This window comes from Anneissia japonica, unplaced genomic scaffold, assembly GCF_011630105.1.
Source record: "Anneissia japonica isolate Jap-2015-1 unplaced genomic scaffold, ASM1163010v1 scaffold211_len1577895_cov191, whole genome shotgun sequence".
Lineage (NCBI taxonomy): Eukaryota > Metazoa > Echinodermata > Crinoidea > Comatulida > Comatulidae > Anneissia > Anneissia japonica.
The window spans coordinates 924,811-939,913 of NW_022711099.1; the positions used below are offsets into that span (position 1 = coordinate 924,811).

The 15,103-nt window shown below is 32.8% G+C and overlaps 1 protein-coding gene across 2 annotated transcripts in view; it reads right to left on the reverse strand.

Moving 5' to 3' along the window:
• Positions 1 to 1,250: 1,250 nt before the first annotated feature.
• LOC117107292 (Golgi SNAP receptor complex member 2-like) overlaps positions 1,251 to 15,103 on the reverse strand; it is a 15,033-nt gene continuing 1,180 nt past the window's right edge. Inside the window, exons 1-6 of one of the 2 annotated variants that reach the window (XM_033248922.1) lie at positions 14,343 to 14,481; positions 13,628 to 13,692; positions 11,823 to 11,931; positions 10,976 to 11,108; positions 9,690 to 9,830; positions 1,251 to 3,602 (exon numbers count right to left, since the gene is read on the reverse strand). In XM_033248922.1, coding sequence (XP_033104813.1) covers positions 3,441 to 3,602; positions 9,690 to 9,830; positions 10,976 to 11,108; positions 11,823 to 11,931; positions 13,628 to 13,692; positions 14,343 to 14,371 — 639 coding nt within the window. In that variant the 5' untranslated portion in view covers positions 14,372 to 14,481 and the 3' untranslated portion in view covers positions 1,251 to 3,440. Of the gene's footprint in view, positions 3,603 to 9,689; positions 9,831 to 10,975; positions 11,109 to 11,822; positions 11,932 to 13,627; positions 13,693 to 14,342; positions 14,482 to 15,103 lie in introns of those variants that run through there. The other variant, XM_033248923.1, reaches the window with a different exon arrangement.

Consider the following 15,103-nt stretch of genomic DNA (forward strand, 5'->3'; position numbering starts at 1 on the left):
ATTGTTGTGTTCTAGACGCCCGAAAATAACCTCTGAGGCGTTCTGGGCGATCAATTATTTTCTTTTTCTTCTTTCTTTCTTTTTTTTACCTTCCACCCCTGCATAAAAACCAAAAATGTCAAAACCTCAAAAGAAAAGTGAACTTATGCCAAACTTACAATTAAACAAAGCTTAATACAATTCAGTTTTCGAGAGTTTAAGTTGACTACCAGCCTATAGGAATCTATGCAAATAATGACAGTATTACTTATTCACTTCTTATGTTAACATAAAAAATTAGTTTCAGTTAAGTGCCTACTTGTGACTATGACGTCACAAGTGTGACAGTTTACGAGCACTTGAAAGAAGCTAGTCGAGTATCCAGTGCACGTGTTGACCGTTCTTTCCAGTAGTCATTAAAAGAATATAATTTTGCTGATGTTTTAATTAAAATTAAATATCAAAAAGATATAAAACGAGGTTCATCCATCACAGTGTAGTTATCTATAAACTTCACCGTCAGGTAAAATTCTGGAAAAAAACTTCAAAATGTTTGCCAGTTATAACAATTCACATTTTATGCATCAGCCTACAATATTAATTTATTGCAGTATTTAAAGGTGCGTTTATTGTATTTTTTTTGTATTTATTAACAGTTAAGGAAACAATTGTCATATAATTGTAAATACAATAAATCGGATTTTGAATCATCACTCATGTGAGGGAAATTGAGGGAAATAATGAGAATGGATGCCTTATAAATTAACATCTACTGTGAAAATTAAACTCAAATATTAAGCTTAAACTATTCCTTTAAAAGGATCAAATAAGATATTAGATTCCAAAGAGTTACAGATCAAACTAACTAAGTTTTGGCTGAAGTGCATACATCTGTCACAGTAGGCCTAAATCCTTAAGCTTTCATTCAATATACAGATCTTTGTAAAGGATATAGGAAAAGTATTACATATGCTTTTAATTGGATGCAAACATTTTTTTCTATTTCAAATTTTAGGCTAATACAAGAAGCAATTCTAATATTGAATTTAAAGGTTAGTAACAGATGAGTCTGGTCATGGAGGTATAAACTAAAAAAAATGTTATTCCATGTTCTGGTATAGATCGCTGGAAAGTGTGATAGTAGTGGATTGGTGGTAAGACAGCGACCACGCTGTCTCCTATACTGCCCCAATATAACTGTGAGGCTTATATATGTATCTATCAACAACTCTTTAGTTGAAGTCAATTATGAAAAGAAGCAAGACAAGTTATTTCAATTGTATAACTTTATTTTTCATATTTACTACTTCTGGACATTGAGACATATCAATATGACAAATAATAAACAAATACATAAACCTTATTATGTACTAGCAGAGCTATCCAAACAAAGCAGAGATTACAAACAAATATGCATAACAATAAATAGCTTTTATATAACATGTAATATAGCATGAAAATATAAAAGAACAATTATATATACTGTGTTATAGAGTTTGTATTTTTAAAAATAATTGTAGAGAAGATAAGAATTGAAAATACCTAATTAATATTTAAAGTACATGTAGCCAAGATGCAACTTAAATCAAAGCCAGCACTAGCAAATAAAAAATCAAAAACATTGATGACCATGTGATAGAAACATGATACCAATTTCCTACTGAATAAATGTTCCAATACGGTGCCTGGTATATAAAACAATTAGACATAAAATAGCTAAAACCAAAATAACAGATTGACAGTATCACTACCAATAAAAATCAATGAAACTTATTTGAAATGCCCCACTTTGAATAAACATCCACACAATTAAAGATCTGAAGTAGTGAAAGAGCTAGTCCACACCTCAAACACTTTGAGACCGTTTCAGTATGAAACACTATATAAATCTAACTACAATACATTACAATAATATGACATAAATGTCCCTTCATTATATATGTCCAAGGCTAACAATTTTGATGGTCTTTTCAATTAACTGACTAACCAAGAAAAAATACAGCAGGTGTGACGATAAGCAAAAATTATAATCAAAATGACCACTCTGATACAATTAAAGATGTCCCGACATTATTTATTTGTTGTTGTACTCCATTTCTTGCAATTTATATAAAAGTGTTTACTTGAATAAATTAGATATGCACATTACATCAAAGAAATTGAACATATCACACAAAATCTCACCTTCCTCAATAAATGGACCTCAAAATTCCACATGCCGGGACATTCAGTTAAATAAATAAGGTGAAGTTTCAGTGTTATTATTAAGAAATAAAACATTTACAAATGTTTTACCGCAGTTCAGTGTCATCTAATATCATTACACCACCTTTGTTACTACACTCTCAGTGTGAAAAGAGCAGGAATAGCACCTATTACAGTAGCATACAAAAAACTCAGAATTGGTGATATCGCATCTGTGCATATGCTACGCCATGCTTCCTCCCATTGCAAACCTGTCAATTCTACGGATTTTTCAACTCAAATTCTGGAGGAAGTCAGATTAATATTTCCAAGTATAGCTATACATAACAATTAATTTAAAAATTTAGCACACAATATCAATCATATTTTAATAGTTTAAGTTAAAACAAAGCCAATGAAATTTAACAATGAGGGAAAAAAACAAATTACATGAAAAATGAAAGGAAATTTAAGGATAAAAAATAATTATTATAGTACTCTTGTTTATAACAATAGTGTGGATTTATGCAGAGGTAGATGTACAGCATACTAAATAATGCATGGTTTTTAAAAGTATACTAAATACTGTTTAGATAGTGCTTAAACTCTACTAGATTTGTACTTAATGTGTAATTAAAGCACTGTTAGACAGATCTATACTTAAAAGAACTAATATATGCGTACCTTAGCTCTGAAGGATGTGTTAAGCACTATTAGATATTGTACTTCTGTGTTGGATGTATACATGAACATACATGTTTAATTATTGTATGAGTTAAACAGTGTTGGTGTATACTTAAACATGTTTACGTGTATACTTGAATCACTCTTAGATACTTAAACAATTAGTATCTAAAAATAATTAGATGTATACATAATTAGGAAAAGTTATACCTGCATCTACAGTAAGCAGTGTTAACTATATGCTTAAATAGTGTTAAAATGTAAAACATGATTAGGTACTTACATAAGTCACTCACTAATATTTCACTAATTTTAATTGGTGACACTTAAACTAATATGCCTCATACATACAAATTGGAATTGCAAATACGTACTTAAATCCTGATTATTATTTACACTTTAGGAAGTGTACAGCAAACATACATCAAACATTTTTTTGTGGAATGATTAAATAAGCAAAACAAAAACTAGAAAATGCTGAGAGCATTCTGGACAAACTTTGATTCAAATCGAACATCTGATATTTTCCCGTTTATTAGCCCCAACGGGTATGAGGCCCAAGGGCACCCCCTTCCCTCAGCAGTCAAAGCACCCTACAGAAAATACCTATATATAACTATCATTACAATACAAGTTACGATCATGCCCCCAAATAGGATAAATTTATCTTGAACAGAACGCTTTTCTATCAATCTCATCACAGTGTTACTAAGACCCAATGTCGTTGCCAGATCTAGCATCCTCTTCTTTGTATTCTGCAATAAAAAAGTATATATTTATAAGTATATATAAAGTGTTTATTGTATGAAAACAAATGAGAAAGGTAATTTATTGTAAAATAGTAGATTTTAATATAGCTCTTTCAGCCAAGAAATGCAGAGCGCACATCAGTAATAATATTATTATGTGAAAATGAGTTTGTGTTGCCCAAATTCATCCAACCAAACATTTAAAAAATCTGAAGCCAGTTATTTGTTTGTGCAAGGCGGCCCAAATTTTGTTTGAAAAGGCACTTTTTAGGTTTGAATTAACAATTCTGATAGGTTTAATCATGGATGTCAGCTCCATGGTTTCCATTTTACTACTCAAAATAATTCGGGGGTGAATGAAGGTTTTAAAAAAAAAAACCCTAAAATTTAGGCCTGTAGTACTGAAAATATATTTCAGACTGACCGGCCCTGATTTCCAATTACCACTGTCGTATATGCTGTAAATTATAATCACATAGGCCTACTTGAGGTTTTGGTAGATTTTAAAATACAGACCATACTCTACAAAGTTTAGTTATTTTATTTGTTTCATGAATCCCCGACATGCTTGGTCACGGACAGGGCTGATCCTGGACAGGCACGATCCCGGAGAGGCCTTATCCCGGATTTTTTAAGGATATAATCAGCCTAAATTTTTATTTATTTATGCATTAAATTTTATTGTCATATGTATACATACTATGGTGAAGAGATAACAAGGAACAAAGGCTTTATAAAAGCAACAATACAGAGCATGAGAAAGAGATATCATTGATCGTTCATACGTGGAACTATTAATCATACATAATGTAATTATTCACGAATAAATAGTATACAAATAAATCCAATTGTTTCAATTTGATTTCAATTTCAAGGTTTAAAGGATTAATTGTATAAACCTCATTCCACATGAATCTTGAAAAGTAATTTATAAACTATTTTAATAAAGGGTTTTTTCCACTGAAAATGCGGAGAATGATACAATCATTGGTAATGAATTTATCAAACAAAGCCCGGTTGTAAAGCTTTGACATACGATCACTTTGGGTGTTAAGCTGGAAACAGTTCTAGTATCTGTGTCAACATTCTTTGTAGACAGAGCCTGTATCCATGTCAACTAGGCCTATTATGAAACGTTTTAAATTGCATTTCATCACAAAGTGGCTACTGTATCTGTACCTGTAATACACTTTCTACCGAAATGCTTATTCGTTAGGTTACCAGTACTGTAATTTGAAGATTCCTTTCCACAGTTCTAGCATTGTATGTGCAACAAAAATCTGAGTACCTAAGATGTTGATAATTAATCAACTAAACCTTTCTGCTATAGCTTTGGGACTTAAACGATATCAAAATATGACAGTTTATTAGGTAAACATGAAACAAGACTTGTGAAACATGGTAACTGATCTTATAACTTTGGAAGAAGGATGTAAATAAAACCTGAATATAAACAAACTTCATATTGTAGATAACTAAAAGAATATTAAACATACCAGTAAAAGTACAGTTGTCATGTACAATAATATTTATAGAAATCTAATAAGTATTATTAATAGTGATATCACTATCTTGTACAGTAAAATCATTATTTTTAAGTATTACAGTTTCAAACAGCTGCGTTGACATATAATCAGCCTTCGGCTGTCAACGTATTATGTTTTCTTATTAAAGTACTTAGAATAACGTAACATGAGAACAAACTACATTAGAACCTTTCGTTTGGGACACTCCTATTAAGGAGACACTTTTTTGGCACTATGGCAATTGAGGGAAGTTATATCTTTTAATATTATAGTCAATCACAATTCAGGGGACAACCCTACAGTATTAAGAGGACACTTTTGGTCCTGACAATATCCCATTAATACGGGCTCTACTGTACTGTATAGTAATAGTATGTTACAAATGTATAGAGGGGAATTGTCACCACATATCATAGGGCAAATTTTGACATCTGTCAAGATATTTTCTCCTCTGATACGGCCAATCCCTATTTTGGGGACAACACTATTAAGATGACAATTTTTGGTCCCAAAGGTGTCCCATTATTCGGGGTTCTACCGTACTGTAATTACATAGTTATTACTATAAACGTGAATTGTCACCAAATACCATAGGGCAGATTTTGACATCTGTCAAGATATTTCACAATCCTCAGAAACAGGATTCTGCTACAATTCACAAAAAATGAATTAAATATTTAATCTTCTGGTTTCCAGTTCTTACACAATAAACACTGATAACAGAATTTTTGAAATAGCAAAGATCTTTAATTGATCCTTGAGATACAGACGTAGCTCAAAGCAAGAAGGGACAATTAGAGTGGCAGTCAGTGACATATGTAGAAAAATCACATAATAATGGTCAATATGAATGACTAGATATAAACAAGACTATACACTGCATTACAACAAAACACGGGTTGGACAACACAGGATTTTAACATTTTTAACAGAAATTTAAGGATGAATCCAAGTCGACAAATATTACCACTATGGAACATGTACTTTAAGCTATGAAATCCACATTAATTCAAGTGGAATTATGGCCTAAAAACTAAGCAAACATATGGGTTATGATTAAGAGAAAATGGTGACTCAGAAGATACTTTAAAACAGTCTGATGATAAAAGGCCATGAATAGCTGAAAGAATGAAACAAATGGTGGCTGAAGCTCAACACAATCACCAATAGATTTACATGTAAAACAATTACATTACAAAGATCAATTATGAATGACAGAACTGATAATAATACAGTTGGTGGCAAAATAATGTAATTGACTCAGTCACTTACTGCTTTTATGCACAAAATACCAGTAAATTAAGCAAAGAACAACTGTAATATTATCTGTTAGCATGCCAGCTACCAGCTACAGTGTCTATAATTTTACTAACATACAAAAATGGGCTCACAGCAGGAGTGTGTCTACCGCTTGATACAAGGTTTTTATTTGGGTACTTTTAACTCACAAAGTCGGCGGCGGTGGGTCTAATTACACATCATTTTGGTTCTTTCTAGCACATGCCTAGGCATAGCATCATATTTCGAAGGCTTACTAAATAGCGCCAGCTGCATGACTCTTCAAATTCACGAAAAAGCAAGACTGTTCATTTCTATTTTTAGCTTGACGATCCCATCATTCCTCCACTGGGAAGACACTTCAATACCAAATATTCTTGCACTTATAGAGATGACAGGAAAGTAGGAAGCTTTCGATTTGCGTGACGACGCAATTTTAGAACGGGTTCCTTCATGCGTGACTGTCCTACTTACTCTGCACAATGTGGATATAACTTAACGTTCTTGCATGCGCAGATAAAATATTAGTGGCATTATTTAGTTCTAGATTCTACCGCGTCGTGCAATCGAAAGCTCTCTACTATCTACTACCTCCACACGTGGGCAGCAGACACAAGCATCTATCCCTCTATGATTCTCTATCAGCCAACAACCCAGCTTCAGTCCGTGTAATTATTAGCCATCTACTACCAGTTCCCCTCAGCTTTGATTACTGACTTCCACAGATGGTGGGTATAGACTATATCACCCCCATAATTGTTGGTGTTCATGGTAAGAAATTTTATGATTACAGCACCTCTAGATGGCCGGAAATGGGCCTCTTAGACTTAAATTTTAATATAATTTTTTGTCTACTCCATTTTTTTTATAATTTTGAAATATTTAGGGGCACGGGCTACCTTCCTCCCTCCTTTGAATCTGCCACTGATCTGGTTAATGAGCTTTTTAATAAGCTTTCATAACACATTTAATTTTATTTTGCTGCACAATGATACCCATCGGCTCTGACTTCTGTGAGAATAATAAAGCAGTGAAAACACACAAAATTATGAATTTGCAGAGATTGGTTAATTTCCGGGAGATTCTTGCTTGCCTCCGGGAGGCTGTCCCAATTTCAGGGAGACTCCTGCGAGTTCTAGGTGACTTGGGACCCCTGATACTAGCTCCTCGTCCATGTGATTATCTGCCAACAACCCAAATACCAGCTCCATCTGTGCGTGAACATCTGCCAACTACTACCTAACTAGTAGCTTCCCTCCACTGTGATTGTCTACTATCAGTTCCTCCTGCGATTATCTGCCAATTTCTCAACTACCAGCTCTTCTCCCTCCGCTATGAGTATGGATACCTACCAACTACCAGATCTCTACAATCTATTATTACAATCTCTTCTCTCTGTGATAATTTGAAAACTACCAAACTAAAAACTCTTCTTCCTCTGTGATAAACTTCCAAAAACCTAACAGCCCCCTCCCACTGTGATAATCTGATAAACATACTGATCACGGGAAGTGAACTGTACTGTACATACCAGTTCCCCATTCCCTTTGGCTACCTTCCAGAAATCAATGCCATAAAATACAACAAGTAAGTGCCTATAGCAACCACTGCCAAGGACAATTCTAATTAGTGAATTAGAAATTGAAACTAATCATAGTATTCAATTAGATATTAGAATCATATGTCTAACCAATGACTTCTCTTTCTATTAAAATGTTTAAATTAGATCAATTGTGTTCAGGCAAGTTGGTTTAATCATTAAAAAGTACAATAGGATAATGATACCCTCTGTTTAGTTAACATGGACCACACGCCATAAGAACCGCAATGTTCAAAAGGTGTAACGAGACTTGTTGAAAGCAAACTGCTCAAGGGATACCTTGATGACTAAAGTCAATTAACTTAGTCATTACTTCAGGAATTTCATCTCAATTTGCAAAGAATAATTGAAAAAGAACTGTTTGTCCTAAAAAACATGGAGCCTCAAGGCTAAATGTAAGACAGGAAATAGAGAGCCTTCAGGGATGAATGGGCTGTATGTTCAGAAATGTTTACCGACAATAAGCCATATTGGTCCAACTTATTAGTGTCATATTTCTTTATTCTTTATTGTTATTTACTATTGCTAAAAATATACAAAACAAACGATTACATAGCTGGAGGGCCCTAACTGAACTATATCACTATGATATAAAGAAAGAGAATCTCACATCCAATAAAAAAAAATTTAAAAAAAAGAATAATAATTAAAAATAAAAAATTTTATAAAATAATAATAATATAATTGTGATAGCGCATTATAAAAATTATACTGTGCAGAAATACATTCTAGTAATACTTAAAATTCAGTCGTTTGTTCGACCATTCATTTCATTCTTTTGTTTGTCCATTCATACAATTATTTTTATGTTTAATTTTTAAATTTTATTCATTCATTCAGTAATTTATTTATTTATTCATTCATTCATATATTTGCTCACTTATTTATTTGTTCATTCATTCAGGTTGTTTGTTCATCCATTTATCCATTCAATTCTTTACCACCATTTAATTTAATAATTATTGTGATTTTAATATTTTTTATCCTGATTTCACCAATAACTCGTTGAATGCTGAGTTAAGATTTTTGTACAACCAACTCATTTTGTTGCCAGAGTAGTAAGTATTTTTTTTCTTTGACTTATTTAGTACTGTTTTACACCAAAAATTGGCTGTCTTAGGTGTTTTTTTTATATGTAAAAATATGAACCATTTCAGGATATTATATTATATACTGTGACTCATATTTAATATTTTGGTATAAGTTCAAAAATATTTAAAAAAAATGCTTAAGTTGTATATTTTATAAAGTTATTACCTTTTGACTGAAAATTATAATACAATTAATGGATGCTAAAATAGTTCATTTTTTATCTCTTTGATTCATTAACCAGAGCAATATATAAAGTGCATCTGCAACTTTACTGCAATATGTGCTAATATAAATGGCACATTAACATTATAACTCATACCTGTAAATTTCTGCCATAAAATTTAATGATTTTCATAGTTAAACATCTGTAAATCATTGAAAGCCTATTTTCTTGATCTGTGACTTATTGAAATTGATAAATTATGTGATGTTCTTTTAAAACAGAAATTCAAAATTTTATTTTGACTTTTCAGAATAGTTGGGTGACAGTAACATTAATTGAATAGATCATTTAAATAAAAATAACAAATCTAATTACATACAAAATATATACTGCGCATACAAATTTGAGCTAAATAAGCCACTGGTAAAACCAACCTTTAAAATATTACTTTGTGACCTGAGATTGGACATTGACGCAGCTCCCTGGCCAATCAGATCATTCACTCCATTGATGGAATTCCTTAAGGAAGTGTGATGCTTTAAATCATGATCAATCATGTCAATAGCAGAACTGTCCTGTGAAAGAAATTAACAAAATATTTATCAATATGATGCTCAATCAAATAAAAGATGTGACTGATAACAAATGGAAGAAATAACAATGGTCCCTCAAGACATGTCTTACAGTCAGGTGGAATAACTTCACAGGGACCACAATAATATAAAGCCATTTCCAGACAGAGGTTCTGGCAACATTGCGGAAATACTACCGGTACACTATCACCAACACCGACATACACCATTTGTACCAACCAAATACTGCGGTAACATTGCCGTAATATAACGCCTTTCTGTATGGATGGACCATGCACGCTGAGAGAGCCATTGGTTAATATATTTACTCAGCACAGACTAAAGATGTGCTTTACTGTTTATTGTTTCTACAAAATTGCTGATAATTATGGAGAAAATATTTGTTTTAGACACACTCTAGAATGCACTGTAAGGCCAAAAAAAAAATGTTTGTGTTGGCCACGTTTTGAGAAAATCCAAAAAAATGGGTAGGTCGGTAGGAAAACTTTTTTTTTTTTACAACCAAATATGTGTTCATGCCTAAAAAGTAGAAAATACACAAATAATATAACAATTTTGGATTCGCATCGCATACCATTCACCAAAATAGGCTAGCCTTGGCCCCCTAACCTGGCCAAGGCTATTCCAGCCATATTTGCTCATTTAAAAAAAATGTTTGTTGTCAAAACAAACAAAAAAAAAAAACGAAATTTGGATCAGTCGGGCGTGGCCAACACAACAGTTTTTTTTTTTTTTGGCCTAACGGGAATATTACTACTACTATTACTAGGTCTGAAATGGAATGTTGATACAGATGTTAGTCATTGATGGTTTTGGTCGCAAGTAAAATTAAAATATATATATATAACCAAAATAATAAATATTTTAAAAAATTGTATTGAAAATAAAGTACTGACATCATTGAGTATTTGTGTACTGTATTAATATTGAGTATTGTGTACTGTATTAATATTGAGATGTCCTCATGTGAAAGAGAGGGCGACATTGCATCAGAGACCACTGACTGCCATAATTTATTCTATTATACATCATCATGTCACATTACTGTACTGTACTTAAGAGGACATTGAGTTGAGTGTTAGAGAGAGGGCAGTATTGCTTTTTGAGATGACATCTTTAAAACTTACATTAGTTGTGTAGCTTCGATTAAGCAGTTCTTCTCTATCTCTAGCTTCTTGTTGATACCTTTGACGACGTTGGTTGAGCAGTTGAAGCGCTGTTTGTAGATGATGCATATCATACTTTAGCTTGTCAACTTGTCTACAAAATAATTATAAAATATTTGAGATTATTTATGACCACTTCAAAGTTTGATGCCAAGACTTGCCTATCTGTTTGTATTGGTACAGCCAAATGCTATCTGATTGGGGAATACAATACAAATGAATTTGATCAAAAAAATAGTTCTACCAAAAGCATGTGTAATAAGACACATGCTGTGCAATTCATCTGAACCACAAGTAGTTCACTTCACTCTGTAGTTGTATACAACATGATTGTGAACAAAATGCAACCCTGATGTTGGAAGGACAACACAAACCTATAACAATAACAATATATCTATGTGGTGTACATAGACATTAATATATAATAACAATATACCAAAAATAATTCTTTTTATTCTGTACTGGTAAAAGAATAATTTTCTCCAACAGTAGGCTTCAACATGCTTAAAATGAATAATAATAAATGTTTCCCCTGTACTGTTAATGTTAAACTAATACATGAAATAGAAAATTCAATATATTGTTTAATGTATATTTATTCTTATATTTTTGTATAAAGTTATTAGATTTCAAAAAATATTGTTGATATGCCTACAAAAATGAAAATGTTCATTTAATCAAAAAAACCTATTAACAAGTGTTTTAATGACTAATTAAATGTAAATAAATGTTGGGTATTTTTCATATTTTACTGGTCATTAAATAGCCGATTAAGTAAATTTTGAAGTAATAATGTATTGTAATTTACATTTTTGCATGTTGTCTCCTTGACGGTGGTTCTTTGTTGACTAGGATATCTAGTCGTTCACAGTTGCTAGTGATTCGCTCCAAGAGACCAAGCACCTCATTCTCTAAAGCTAAAAAAACAATGATGAGAATATAAATAAATAAGGTACTTATAGAAACTAAATTATATTATAAGCAATGATAGATAGATAGAAATCTTTCCTTTTTTCTGGATACTCAATGAATATGGCAGCAGTGTTCTTTCTTTGGAGCCAGAAAAAAAACTTACTTTTAAATTACAAATACAAAACATAATTAAATGAAAATAAGAAATTATATGAAGATTAAGTATAAAGCCCCTATCGCACTGGACTTAATTTGGTCAAATTAACCGTGTCACTGGCTAAATTGACCAAAAAAAATCCAATCCGAACGTCGGTTACAATTCCCTCAGGGTTAAATTAACCAAGCCGAATGGTTAATTTTACCGACCTCAGCCTGCCCAGTAAAACTTACCACGGTTTCGGTTAAACTAACCACGCTGGTCAAGTAGTCCAATCCGAACATGCAACACGGTTAAAACTTTCTGAGTTCATGACCTGCCTGGCTTTTTCTACCTCCCCATAAAGTTATCAAAGTTATAGTTTCCTCGTATGTCCAGTTTCGGTTTTTTTTTTGCTTTTTTGCCTGAAGCCATTTTGTCTCCTTCCATGTTGACATGGCTCGAACAAAACCGGAAGTTGAAGTCACAAACTAGCGCCCTCAATAATATTTTTTATACACAAGGTTAAATCTTGGTAAAACTATGGTAAAACTAACCGCGTGAATAACACAAGTGCGAACAATGGTGAAATGCACCCATGACTTTGGTTAAAGTTACCCTGGTTAAATTTACCATTTTTTAAATCCAGTGCGAACAAGGCTTTAGATGCAAATTTATATCAGATATTTTGAAAGATTACAAAGTAAGTGTATGTATTATTGCTGTGAATATTTGATGGTAGATTATTCCAAAGTTCTTTTGCACTTTTGGCAAGACCAAATTGTTTTTAGATTTGCTTCTTGTATGTATTTACCAAAAAAGGCAATAAGCCTAGCAAAATTAATTATTACGATGCTGTATATTTCACAGATACTGTATATTCATAAACAGGTTTGTTACAGGAGCTATTTAAGAAATACTAAATTTCCGACTATAGTAGTTGTATAAGGATTGTTAACCCTTTGACAAAATTTGAGATAACAAACAAAATATACAAATTAGAAAAACAATGTGAAGATACTTGCCACATTCAGGTATATTTGCATAGACTTAAAAGGCAGCTATAAAGGCAAGGGCCTTGTGACTAAGATAAACAAGTTTGTAAAAATTTATTTAAATTTCATTTACTGTTGACATTGGGAATAGGCCTCTTTTGCATACAATAATCGCACTTTAAGTTTACTGTGTCAAAAACTAATTTCAGTTATATCCGTAGCATCTCATTCATTTACAACAGGGGCGGATCCAGAAAGTTGGGCCGACGAGACAACACCATCCTAGAACACACTCAAAATTGTTGTGTTCTAGACGCCCGAAAATAAAATTTGAGGCGTTCTAGGCTTTCATTTTTTTCTTTTTCTTACCTCCCAAAAAGGGGGGGGGGGCGCCAAAAAGGGGGGGGGGGCAGGCTGGGGACCCCAAATCTTCCCCTGTACTATGACAGTATAAAATGTATTATGTTAAAAAAAAGAAATACTTGACATGTACTTGCAGCTAACTCTGTACTACAAAGATTTTCTTGTGCACTTTCTAAAATGCACAAATTTGACACTGTGTATACTTACTATGGAAATTCTCATCTCTAGTATTCTCTAATCTGCTAAGACCATTCTGAACTTCAATAATTATTCTGTAATAATAAGAGAGATAATGCATAATGTATCATTAAAAATGAAAAAAAGAAAAAGATATCGCAGAAGAATTGTTAATAATAACATGGAAGTACAGTTAACACTTGATGAAAGATTTCAAGACAAGAAGGTCCATCCAAGTCCAAGAAGACAGGACTTTCTTGAATATAAACAAATTCTACTTGAGGAAAACTAAACAGCGCTCCATAGAAATTAATTATGGCGTCCCATACCTCACGTGAGACTCGTCGCAGTCGAAATTGCGAAAGAAACCAGTATCATCCAGGAAGTGTGTTTATCTGATCATCATTCATTAATAATTAATAACTTTTATAATTTGCAATGATGGGCCTGAACAAATTCATAAGTGGAACCGATTTTCCATTTGTGTTTTGACGTGGTAGTCTAAAAAAAGGGGGCCTAAATGTTCATAAAACTACTAGAATATGAGTCGGTCGTCTACACACTAAAAAAGTTGAAAATAGACCCAAGCGTCTACAATAGTTCAAAATGAACCAATCATCCATTATAGGCCCGATCGTCTGTTTCGGTGAAGTAGGCTTAGGCCTAGGCTTCAAGTAATTGGCCTAGGCCTAACCTTAAAGATAAACACTGACTTTATTCGTCTCTACCAACTATTGAAGTATACCTGTTAGTTTGATGATACAAGTTGTCCATGTTTGTTAGCTTTCTTTGCAGGTGGTTCACCTCAAATAAAAACAAGATGCTTCCACATCATCGTTTGACATCGCCACATAATGCACACGAAAATGGCTATTCGCAAGGCTACGTGTAAATTCATGGTTTCGTAACATAATATAAATAATGCACAGTTTTATTTCAATTAGGCTACGGTCGGTGACCCTGCATACAATACCAGGGGACGGATTTATGGGAAAGGGGTCGAGCAGGCCCCTGCCCCTATCAGAAAGTCAAAAAAAGGGGAAAAAAGAAAAAGGAATTATTGATCGCCCAAAACGCCTCATCTCAGATCATGATATTCTGAGGTGTCGGTCTGTAGGTCTATAAGGTATTTGTTGTCTCTCGGCGATCGGTCCCGGGGACAATTTGAAATTAAAACGAACAAACAGTTTTTTATTCCTTTTAATTTCACACATACGGTAAAACTTTAAGATTGTCGAAATTGTAAGATCTGTTTTTGTAGTAAAACGCGTGTTGCAAAGTGATGAAAATTAAATTGAATTAAGGTTTTTCTGTTTTTGTTTTAGGCCTAAAGAAGCAATGTCTATAAATTTATTTAGGTTTTAAATTCAGATTTCACCACCGAGAGAAACACTTTATTGTTATCATCTTCATCCGTTACTCGTTACAGTATACCGATATAACTGTCTCTTATACACATCTAGATGTGTATAAGAGACAGTATCTATGTGGTGTACATAGACATTA